This window comes from Mandrillus leucophaeus, unplaced genomic scaffold (assembly GCF_000951045.1).
Source record: "Mandrillus leucophaeus isolate KB7577 unplaced genomic scaffold, Mleu.le_1.0 Scaffold1, whole genome shotgun sequence".
In the NCBI taxonomy this organism is placed as follows: Eukaryota; Metazoa; Chordata; class Mammalia; order Primates; family Cercopithecidae; genus Mandrillus; species Mandrillus leucophaeus.
In genome coordinates, this window is record NW_012098097.1 from 17,050,015 (window position 1) to 17,061,105 (window position 11,091).

Genomic DNA, 11,091 nt, shown 5'->3' on the forward strand with positions numbered 1-11,091 from the left:
TCGTGGGGACCCGGCTGCCAGGTGTGTGTGTGAGACCCGGGCTGAACCGGTCGCCCTTCTTATTTGTTGGTGAAGCATGAATGCAGATGGAAGCCTCTGTGAGGTGGTTTGGCCTGTAACTTTACTCCTTTGTGTCTTTCTTTATACACAGATACTTTTTAAAAACCTACTGAGATGTCTTCTTTTTCCAGGCTAGGAGTGCCCTGAACTTAAACCCGGACGTGTTTTGTGATGCCGCGATGAGGGAGGGGTGGAGAGGCTGCAGCCTCCAAGAGGGGACTGGACTTACCACTGCATCCCTGTTTTCAGATGAACTTTTGGGAGATGATTTCACTAGTCTCTTACAATTATCGTGTACAGAAAGTGTTTTCTTTATTATTAGGTGGTGAGTGTTTAGAATAAAAATTCTGAAAGATGTGATGAATTGTTTTTACAATTTGTGCTTTAAACTTGTATTTGTAACATTAAAAGACTTTTTTTTTTTTTTTTTAGGCACAAATATTTAAACATGGAAAACGTGAAGACTGCTTGCCCTATGGTAAGGTTTATTTATTTATTTATTTATTTATTTTTATTTTTTTGAGGCAGAGTCTCGCTCTGTCGCCCAGGCTGGAGTGCAGTGGCCGGATCTCAGCTCACTGCAAGCTCTGCCTCCCGGGTTCCCGCCATTCTCCTGCCTCAGCCTCCCTAATAGCTGGGACTACAGGTGCCCGCCACCATGCCCGGCTAGTTTTTTGTATTTTTTAGTAGAGCCGGGGTTTCACCGTGTCAGCGAGGATGGTCTCGATCTCCTGACCTCGTGATCCACCCGTCTCGGCCTCCCAAAGTGCTGGGATTACAAGCATCATAACTGGACTTTTCGTCACTTTCCTAGTCCTTTCATAAAGAGGGATTGCTGCTCCCTCCCTCGTGAGGGAGGTCTGGGCAAAGCCTGTGTTATGATCGGAGGTTGGACCTGGCTTTTGGGACCCGGTAGCAGCCATGTTCCTCTGATAGCCACAGCCACCACCTCTTTTGCCTTCTTCCTAATTCTCTTAATGTATTCTTTTTGAGACTGGGTCTTACTGTGTCTCCCAGGCTGGAGTACCGTGGTATGACACAGCTTGCTGTAGCCTCGACCTCCTGTGCTGAAGCCATCGTCCCACCTCAGCCTCCTGAGTGGCTGGGACTACAGGCGAGCTTTACCATGCCCGACTAATTTGTGTATTTTTTGTAGCAGTGGGGTCTTGCTGTGTTGTCCAGGCTGGTCTTGAACTCCTGGGCTCAAGTGATCTGCCCTGCCTTGGTCTCCCAAAGTGCTGGGCTTAAAGGTATGAGCTACCACGTCTGGCCCAATTCTCTTAATTTTAGATTGAACCTTGATTTCTGAAAATAAGGGCAGTGTTTCTCTCCATGCAGAGGTCTGCCATCTGGAGAAAGAAACTTCTTAGAGCCTTTGTGTTTTAGAAGCTACTGAATATCAGATTTGAGTAACTTTCTTTTTTTCAAAGTTTTTCATTATGGAAAATTTGAAACATGTATAAAGAAGAGAGAGTGGTGCATACGCCCCGTGTCCCTCTCAGGAGTGTGTGAGTTCTCATGTGCGGCCCGTTTCATCCCTGCACCGCGCAGGAGGGACACGCGGTGCCATCTCACCTGCGTGTGCTTCCATATATTTCTCAGGAGTGTGTGAGTTCTCATGTACGGCCCGTTTCATCCCTGCACCGTGCAGGAGGGACACGCAGTGCCATCTCACCTGTGTGTGCTTCCATATATGTCTCTGGAAGGTGGGGCCCTTAATGTCCTCACCACACCTGAAAACGCGAGCAGCAGTTGCCAGGCCCTGTTGGTGGGAGGAGCGTCCTTGGTGACGTGAACACAGACCTCCTCCCTCTTGGGCTGTCATGCTTGTCACCCACGCTCGTCCTGCCCACTGTCGGAGCCTTCTGAGAAGTTACTCAGATGCTCTTACAGCTGACCTGGTTTTATAGGCAAGCATTATGAGTTAAACAGTACCTCTGCCCGAGGTCATGAGCCCACCTAAAACTGGTGAATGTTCACTTTCTGTCATTTCCCAGCCTCCAGGCAGAGCTTCCCGCAGGGTCCTGCAGCTCCAGCCCCCATCCCCCTGCCCTGTCCCCACCCCACTGTCCCTTCCTCCATCTCCTTGTCTTCCATCACCTCACCTAACTCTCAGCTCTGTCTTCAGCTGCTTTTCTCCTCTCCCTTGTCAGCTGGTTGCAGTCTTGTCCATTTCACCTCCAGCCCATCTCTGAAGCCGCCATGCACGTCCACCCCAGCCTTTGTCTGTCCTGCGAATGCTGTCCTCCTGGCCTCAGCTTGCCCCCACAGCCCCCCGGGCGTCTCCTGCTCGCAGGCTCTGCCTGTCCTGCTGTGCCCAGCGCTGCCTTGAGCCTCCCCTTGGCTCAGCCTCCTGTCCTGCTATTGTCGTTGCTGCATGACACCGAGTGATTCCCCCTGAAAAACAGAGCAAGCCACAGGAACCTGTGTGCTCTCCCTAGCTTCAGTATGCCCTGTGGCCTGTGTGTTCTCTGCAGCCGCAGCGTGCCCGTGGCCTGCGTGGTCTCTGTGGCTGCAGTGTGCCCGTGGCCGGTTGGGCCTTTGTGTGTGCTGCCCCCCTTCAGGTTGGCTCCTGCTCTCCTGACCTCCACCGCTGTTGCTTCACAGCAAGGAAGTTGAGTAGGTTCAACTCTAGCAGCTCTTGGTTCACAATTTGGGATGATGGGGGTCTCGGTGATGTCTCCTGCCTCGAGACCCCTGTGGAGCCGGCTGTTGGCTTCAGGGACACAGGTGGTGCAGTCAGAAGATGCCTGCAACCCTCCCCACGCTGAGGCCGGCTCTTGTTTGCAGCTGCCACCGTCCTCAGGTGCCTCGATGACTGCAAACTCCCTGAGAGCAACCAGACCCTGCTGCGGAAGCTGGGGGTGAAGCTTGTGCAGCGACTGGGGCTGACCTTCCTGAAGCCGAGGGTGGCGGCATGGAGGTAGGCACCGTGAGGGCGGCGCCTGGGGAAGGGTGCTGTGGGGGGCAGGTGCTATTGACGGGGGTGCAGGTGCTGTTGGGGCAGGTGCTGTGGGGAGGCAGGTGCCCTGTTGTGGGGTGGGGAGGCAGGTGCCGTGGTTCTGGACACAGTCGGGGGCACTGTCTGGCCGGTGCTGTGGCTTTCGGGTCCAGTGGTGATGGCAGAGAAGGCGCGTTAGTAACAAGTGTTTTCTGCTTTCATTCATTTCTTTAATCCCAGAAGTGTTTCTGATTTCGAGAGGAATGGTTTTCTTTTGGTTATTTTCTGACTGCATCTCCCAGTTGGAGGAACTGCAGCTGGCGTGACAGGAGGGCGGCGTGTGCATCGTGTGGCTCAGAGGCGGTGCGGCCTCCCTGGTGTGGGTGCGCTGTGGGGAAAGCTGCATCTGATCTGTGATGAGTCTGAGTGACAGGCTCCCTTTCAGAGACTGTCGGAGAAGGTGCAGCCGTCTTTCTTGCTGCAGTGTTGGCGGCTGGTTTCTCAGTGCTGCTGTGGGGAATGTTCAGTGCTGTACCAGGCGGAGTTTTCCGGAGAAGCAGCCCACAGGATGTGTGCATCGGCGAGGCTGTGAGCTGGAGACCAGGAGAGCTCATGGTGGTTCTTGGCCAAAGACCTCAGGGTGGAGACCCAGGAAGAGCTGATTGGTTTTAGTCTGAAGACAGAACAAGGCCAGCTGAGAGATCGCCAGGCAGGAGGGCTTCCCTCGTCTTCCGGGAGGGCCGGCCTTTTGTTCTACTGGGGCCTTCCGCTGGCTGAACAAGGCCCCCTGCATTCGGCAGGTTTCCCTGCCTGACTTTATCTACAGATTTACATGTTTTGCTCGTCCAGAGCCCCTCACATAAGCACTGGAAGCAGGTGTGATGAAATAGCGGGGCGCCCATGGCCCAGTCAGCTTGACATGTAAAGTTAAGCATCACAAGCACTGAAGTGTTGATAGGGAAAATAATCCAGAATTCCTAGTTCTCTCGATAATGATGTACGTGTTGCTACATACATTTCACGTAATTCTAACGTGGCTGGGTTTTAGTCCCTGTTCTTGTGTTTATTTTTCTCTTCCATCTTCCTGTATGTTTCCTTTTTCTTACATATTTCTAACTTGTTTCCATTTTTATCTCCTCGGTTGGATTTTCATTGTCTCTTTTAGTACCATTCTTTTCTTGGTTACCTTCTGTTAAAGAGGATGGACTTACGCTCTGGGGGCTGTTAGATTCCTGGTTCTTCTCACTCTTCCTGCCCAGCCTTGGCTTGAGGCTTTGTTAGGGTGGGTCTGTCTCAGCTCTTTTCCTCCAGGGATGGGTCTTTCCTCCACAGCAGGGTCCTTGCTTTAAGTCTGTAGCCTCTCAGGGTCTTCGGTGGAAGTCACGGCTTTCCCTCCCGTCCTGCTGGGCCCTCTGAGGGTTGCACAGTCTCCAAGTTCTCTGCAGCACTCGGCCTCCCAGCTATTCTCTGACAGGTGCGTCTGAGTCTCGCCTTGTGCCTCCTCATCTTGGGGTGCCCAGGGATCCATGGGAATTTTGGGGCAGAGTTTTGGGGCCCTTTCTCAGCAGCTCTCTTCTCCTCTCCTCTTCCCCAAATATGAACCCTCCACCCAGTGAGACTGCTGCTCCCTGGGCCGTTTCCCTGGTACAGTTTAGAAAGTACTCCTGTGGGGAGGAGGTGGAGGTGGTGCACCTGCAGCTTTCCCTCGCTGGGGATTGTTGCCCTACCTTGGCTGCCATCACCTGCTGGCCAACAGTGGCTTTATGCCTTCTGTCCGAGTCTCACCGTTGTTGAGGTCAGGAGGGCATGTACGGAAGCAGCCTGAGGTCATTGTCTTTGTGGTGCTATCTGATCTTTGTGAGGTGGCTGAGCTGCGCACTTCCATGAGGAGAGTGGCGGCTGCTGTGCACGTGCCTGTGGGGCGTTAGGGGAGGCTGGGGTCTGGGGTGTGCACCTGCCTGTAGTACATTAGGGGAGACTGAGGGCCGGGGCGTGCCTGCCTGTGGGGCGTTAGGGGAGAGTGAGGGATGGGGCGTGCCTGCCCATGAGGCATTAGGGGAGAGTGGGGGCCGAGGTGTACCTTGGAGTTTAGAGGAGACAAGGGGCTGGGGTGTGCCTGCCTGTGGGGTGTTAGGGGAGACTGGGCCCGGGGTGTGCACCTGCCTGTGGGGCGTTAGGGGAGAGTGGGGGCCGGGGTGTGCCTCCTCGTGAGGCATTAGGCGTCTTGCTGGGTGCCTGACGGTCTCTGCCACAGTCTTATGATGGGTGATGATACTCTGTTCATCCTAGTTACCCTACATAACAGTGTACCCTTAAATTTAGTAGCTTGAACAGTGCACTTTTTCCTCACAGTTTCAGTGGGTCTGGAATCTGGACGTGGCTCAGCCAGGTCCCCAGCCAGGGTCTCTCCTGAGGCTTTGTGAAGGTGCCAGCCTGGCCACTGCCATCTCAAGGCCTGCGTCGGGGGGTTCTGCTTCCATGCTCCTCATGGGTTCCGTCAGGACCCGGCGCCTTGTGGGCTGTTGGTGGGGACCCCTTTGAAGTCCTTACCACATGGGCCCCTCTGCAGGGCAGCGCACAGCATGGCAGCTGGCTTCGTTGGAGGCTGAGAGGCGGGGGGAGACCGCAGCTGTTTGAAAGGTGGCAACTCTCGCCAGACTCTGCGTATTCTGTTCTTTGGGAGGGAATCATTGGGCCCGTGCCACACCCTGTGTGAGAGGAACGCCAGGAGGCGGGGGTCACGAGGCCATCTTGGAAACCCCCCTCTCCTTGTTTCCTGGACTTGGAAACTGAGTGCCAGAGAGCTGGAGCTAGGATGAGTCATTTGAGGCAGGTTGATGGTGTCAACATCAGTGTGTGAGTTCTGGTTCTGCCTCCGAAGCCCAAGTTGTTTGTCCTCTGCAAAGCTGTCTCAGGCTACAGCCACAGCAGCTGCCCTGAACTCTCACTGGACACCTTTTCTGCATGAGGCCCAGTAAGCGGGACCCACAGCCAGGCTGCCTGCCCTGCGCTCACCCTTGGCAGGAGCAGTCGTGTTCGAGGGGCCCTTGCTCAGTGCGGGCCCTTGCTCAGCTTGGGCTGCACTCCAAGCACATACTCTCACCGCTCCTCACACAGCTTCTGAGTAGGTCTGTGTTCCCATTTTATAGCGGGGGAAGTGGAGGCGTGGAGTGGCTCAGGAGCTGTGCAGACTCACACAGCAAGCAGGCGTAGAGCAGGCCTGACCAGGAGCCGGGTCCCGGGGCCTGTGCCGTGGGCCCCGTCGGGGATAACGATGCAGGTGCCCACGTGGGTGTGAAGAGGGCTACACGTTGTTGCCTTTTGAGGGGCATTCGGGAGGCAGGATCTGTAGGAACTGGTGACGGGTGAGACGCAGCTCCTGGCGATGAAGGGGCCATGCGTGGCCTGGGCGGTGGCGGTGGTGGCTGTTCAGGAAGCAGAGGGTCCCAGAGGCCGGGTGCTTTCCCGGGGAAGGTGCTGGTCCTGTCGTCTGTGTACCCATCATCATGCCTTCTCTCCTGACTTTCCATAATCAAAACTGGACAGCAGGTGAGGACGCTGTGGAATCAGGGTGTGCGTCGTGGCTCACACCAGGGTCGTCTTGGCAGTTTGTGCTGATGGCGGTGCCTCCGGGTTTCCCATTCTTATCCGGTCTCTGCAAAGTGCGTGGAATTTTCACAGGCATCCTTTAAGATTCAGTGACAGTAAATGACTGATTTCAGTCTTCAGGATGCTGTGAGCTGCAAAGCCGATCTGAGGATGCTTTGTTTGCACAGGTATCAGCGTGGCTGCCGATCCTTGGCTGCAAATCTGCAGCTTCTCGCTCAGGGCCAGAGCGAGCAGAAGCCGCTCATCCCGACCGAGGATGCCGACGAAGATGACGACGTCCCAGAGGGCGTGGAGAGCGTGATAGGTGCGTGGGGTCTAAGCGGCGGCCTCTGCTCTTGGGCATCGTCAGGCCAATTCCCCTCCACTCCAGGACCACACTTCCTTCTTCCCTTGCTGGTGCCAGCACTGTCTGGCCACCGGTTCCCTTTGGCCAGTGCATGGTCACTGCCTGTCCTCTGGCTCCTGAACCCAGGCCTGTCCCTGCCTGTGGACAGTCTCTTCCTGTGTGCCATAGAAGCCCTTTTTCCCACCGTCTCCCTACCTTCCTGACCTGGACAGCTGGGCGTGTCCTCAGGAAACAGTTCTCCCAGGAAATTGAGTTGGGGTCCCTGGGGCTCAGGTCTCTGGCTCCTTGGCCCCTAAACCCTGCTCAGTTCCTTACCTCAGGAGCCGTTTCAAACTCCCTTAAACCACGTTACACCTTGCAGGGGTCTCCATCCACTGCCCTGTTCTCCTCCTGTGGGGTCTCCTACTGCACAGAGACAGTTAGAGCTGTCAGCGGAGCCCCTCATGGCGGCCATCCTGGGACCGGCTGCTGGCCACACACTGTCCTGCCCTCCTGCTGCCGGTTGGATGAGGTCTTCCCTGGACCCAGGCAGGGCCTCCTCATGTCCCCTCCCTGTGAGGCCCCCATCCTCCCAGTGTCCCCAGCTTCCTGATGGGCGGGCGGGGCTGCGCTGCCTGTGCTGTGCCGCCCTCTGCTCACATCCCCTCCGCTCCCTCCAGGGCCGGTTTCTGCCCAGAGTCATCTGCACCCCACCTCGACCGTGACCATCAGGGCGCCTGCGGCGCCGTTGCCAGCCCCGAGCCAGCATGCACTCTGGCCCTTCCCTTGACCTTTGCTTCTCAGAGCCCTCCCTGGTTGCGTGGTAGGCGCCCGCATCTGTGCTGGGCGGCTCCAAGTCCCGGGCGGGGTCCTGGGTCTGCCCTTTCCCCGTGTCCGCCACCTGCCCCAGGCTCATTCCTGTCTCCCACCCCCTGCAGGCAGTCCCCTCTGCCTGCATTCCAGCTGCTGTGCTGGCTCCAGACTGTCCCTCCACCCTCCCCTGTGGTCACTCAGCGAGCTTCTCCTTCCGGGTCTTCCCAGGGCTGCTTGGTGCCCTCAGGCTGAGGCTTCATCCCTGCTGGGGCTTGCAGGGCCCTCACCGTGTGACCCAGCCCCTCCCCGCGTCCTCTAGGCTTCTGTGTGGTTAAAACTTAAAAGTTCAGCCAAGGCCTGGTCCCTGGGAGAGACATCTTTGTGCAGCCGCTGGCCAGGGGTTTTCTCTGGAAGCTTCCCAGCCCACTTTGGTCACCCCTGAGCTGTGGGCCCTTCCCCTGGCCTGGGTGGGGCCCTTGATGTTGGCCTTCACCTGGGGGCAGGCAGGCAGCTGCTCCCTGTCGCCTGCTTTGATGGGGTAGATCTGTTTCTTAGGAACAGAGAACTTAGGAACTTGGCTGTATGTGATTATTTGAGAAGGAAGAGAAGGAAATGTTCTTTTCCTGTCATTACAATTAGTATTGTTAATGTAATTCCCTTCATCATATGCACTGAGTAGCGTATAGGATGGGTCACCTTACGGCTGGGAAACTAGGAACTTGGTGTGGACTCTGTCGTGCATCACTACCTTCTTCCTACAGAGCAGCTGCTGGTCGGACTGAAGGACAAGGACACTGTTGTGCGGTGGTCTGCAGCCAAAGGGTAGGTGTCCGCGGCCACAGAAGCACCCTGGGGAGTGGACCAGCCTCTCAAGTGCGATTCAACAGCTACAAATACCCGACAACTTTGGAGTGGCAGCGTGGCCCCTCCGCGACCTCTCCAACTTAACGTGTGTTACTTTATGCGTTGGTGTGAAGATGATTCCCGAGGTGGAGCTTTAGGCTCCTCCGTCCTCTTGCCTCTGGCTGGCCCTGCCGGGTCATGAGCAGACCAGGTTTACCTGTTTATCTTCAAAATGTTCCCTTGTTTTTCCACATCCTCCTCACTGTGCTCCCCTACCTGTCGTTCCCCACAGATGGGGGTCACGGCTCCTACAGTGATGGTACTCAGCGAAGAGCCCTCTTTTGTGGGGTGAGCGAGGTACCAGCCCCTCACTCACCCCTCACTAGCACCTGTCATACCAGTGGGAGCCGACACGCACCCTGCATCCCGGGCCTCAGTGGAGGTTGTGGGGCAGATCTAGTAGGGCCTGGCCTTGAGCACCGCAGGTGGAGCCCTGGCCTGGAGGAGCTGGTGGCCCTGTGGGCTTGGGCTGTGCATGGACAGTGATATACGTGAAGAAGGTGCTGAGGTGTTGGAGGTCCCTTCTGTGGAGGGGATGAGGCAGGTGCAAGGGGCCGGTAGGTGCTGGGGGATGAGGCAGGTAGAGGGGCCAGCAGATGCTGGGGGATGGGGAGGCTGGTTTTTGCCCTTGCTCTCCTGTGCATCTATGCTGGGTCAGTCCATATGATGAGCTCTAGGAGCTCCACAGGGCTGCAGGGGCTCATATAGGCCTTTGTGTTGCTGTTCACAGGGGATAGCTTCTCAGCCCGGAGCCTTGTCTGGTTGAATGTGATAGGCCCATGCAGTGAGAGGCTGGGCAGGCCTTCCCAGGGTCCTTCCTGGAGGCCTCTGGCCAGGACCTTCCCCGCGGGGCCATCTCCAGGGACTTGGACCCTGTGAGCCAGCCCCAGGCGGCCTCCCTGTGGGGCCGTGAGCCCATCTCACCTGGCCTGAGGGGAACCTGCGCAGTCAGTATTTGGGGCGGCACAGAGGAAGCCCTGCTCCAGTAGGGAGGGTCAAGGGGAAGCCCTCAGCGTTTGCCTGCTGCCTTGCTGCCCTCAGCCGTCACTGGTGGCCTGCGGTGTCCACGTCACGGTGGTACATGGTGACCTGCCCCGTGCTCCGTGTGCTCACTCGTCGCTTTTGAATCTGGCTGGCTTCAGACGTGTGCAGGCTGCTTTACCCTTCAGCGTATTTTACCACGGGGGCTCCGAGCGGGGTGTAGGCTTTCCTGGAGTCGGCCCCTCCTCTCTTGGTCTGTGGAGGAAAGGCTTTTGTTCAGGATGTTCACACGTGTCACGCATGCCCTTGGCGACAGGCTGGTGCCCCTGACGGATTGCTGCGTTTCTCTTTCAGAATCGGTAGGATGGCTGGCAGGCTTCCCAAAGCCCTGGCGGATGATGTGGTCGGGTCTGTGCTGGACTGCTTCAGGTATGTGAGAAGAGCCGGGGAGGTGTGTGGGCCTAACCCTGAGTTGAGAAGCCCTGGCTTTCTTTATACCCTTTCATGCTTTATTTTCATTGAGCTGTTTGTCAGACTCCAGAAGCTCTTTTTTCCCCCTTTTGAAGTTAAACTTGAGAACTCTTGTTATTTCTGGTATGTTACTTTTATCAACTCCTTTCTATTTAAAAACCTTAAGGGAAAGAGAGTCAGTTTAGACATATACCCAGGTAGATGTTTGTTCTGAAAGGAAAAGCTCTATTGAGTGAGTTGGGGCTGCTCCAAGAGCTTTCTGTGGGAGGTTCGGGTCTGCCCCTCACCTGCCCGTTAGCCACGTGTATCACTCAGACCTTACGGTGAGGCTGGTGTGGCCAAGGCCTGAGTTCAAAGTTGAATTTCATTTTAATGAAAGGTGAGGCTTTGGGAGGCCAAAGTGGGAGGACTGCTTGAGCCTATGAATTCGAGACCAGCCTGGGCAACGAAGCGAAACCCCATCTCTACAAAGAGTTAAAAAATTAGTTGGATGTGGTCCCAGCTACTTGGGAGGCTGAGGTGGGAGGATCACTTGAGGCCAGGAGTTTGAGGCTTCAGTGAGTCATGATGATGCCACTGCTCCAGACTGGGCAACAGAGTGAGACCCGGTCTCAGAACAAAACTGAATTTAGACAGCCACATGTGCTGTGCTGCATTTGTCTTGTCAGCCTTCAGGGAGTTGAGCCTTGCGGCCGTATGGCTTGTGGGTGGTAGAGGTGTGGGCTGGAATGTGCAGGTGGCAGGGCCTGGGGTTTCAGCCTGGGGCCTGCAGACCAGCCCTGGTGTGGTCACACATATGAGGCATCGATCTGTGACCTCCCCAGGGATTCTTCCTTTTGCTTGTGTAAATGTCTCTCCCAGTTTTGGAAGCAGAGGACTGAGAACAGGCGTCCAGTTTGCTCAGGACTCCACTTTTGCTTGTGTAAATGTCTCTCCCAGTTTCAGAAGCGGAGGGTGGAGGACAGGCGTCCGGCTTGCTCAGGACCCC

At 56.1% G+C, this 11,091-nt stretch overlaps 1 protein-coding gene across 1 annotated transcript in view; it reads left to right on the plus strand.

The window, feature by feature from the left end:
* The window catches only part of TBCD (tubulin folding cofactor D), a 217,007-nt gene that overhangs the window by 44,821 nt on the left and 161,095 nt on the right, over positions 1-11,091 (plus strand). The window contains 5 exon segments of the mRNA XM_011970092.1: positions 493-538; positions 2,851-2,983; positions 6,778-6,914; positions 8,510-8,570; positions 9,987-10,061. Of these exon segments, the coding sequence (XP_011825482.1) occupies positions 493-538; positions 2,851-2,983; positions 6,778-6,914; positions 8,510-8,570; positions 9,987-10,061 (452 nt within the window).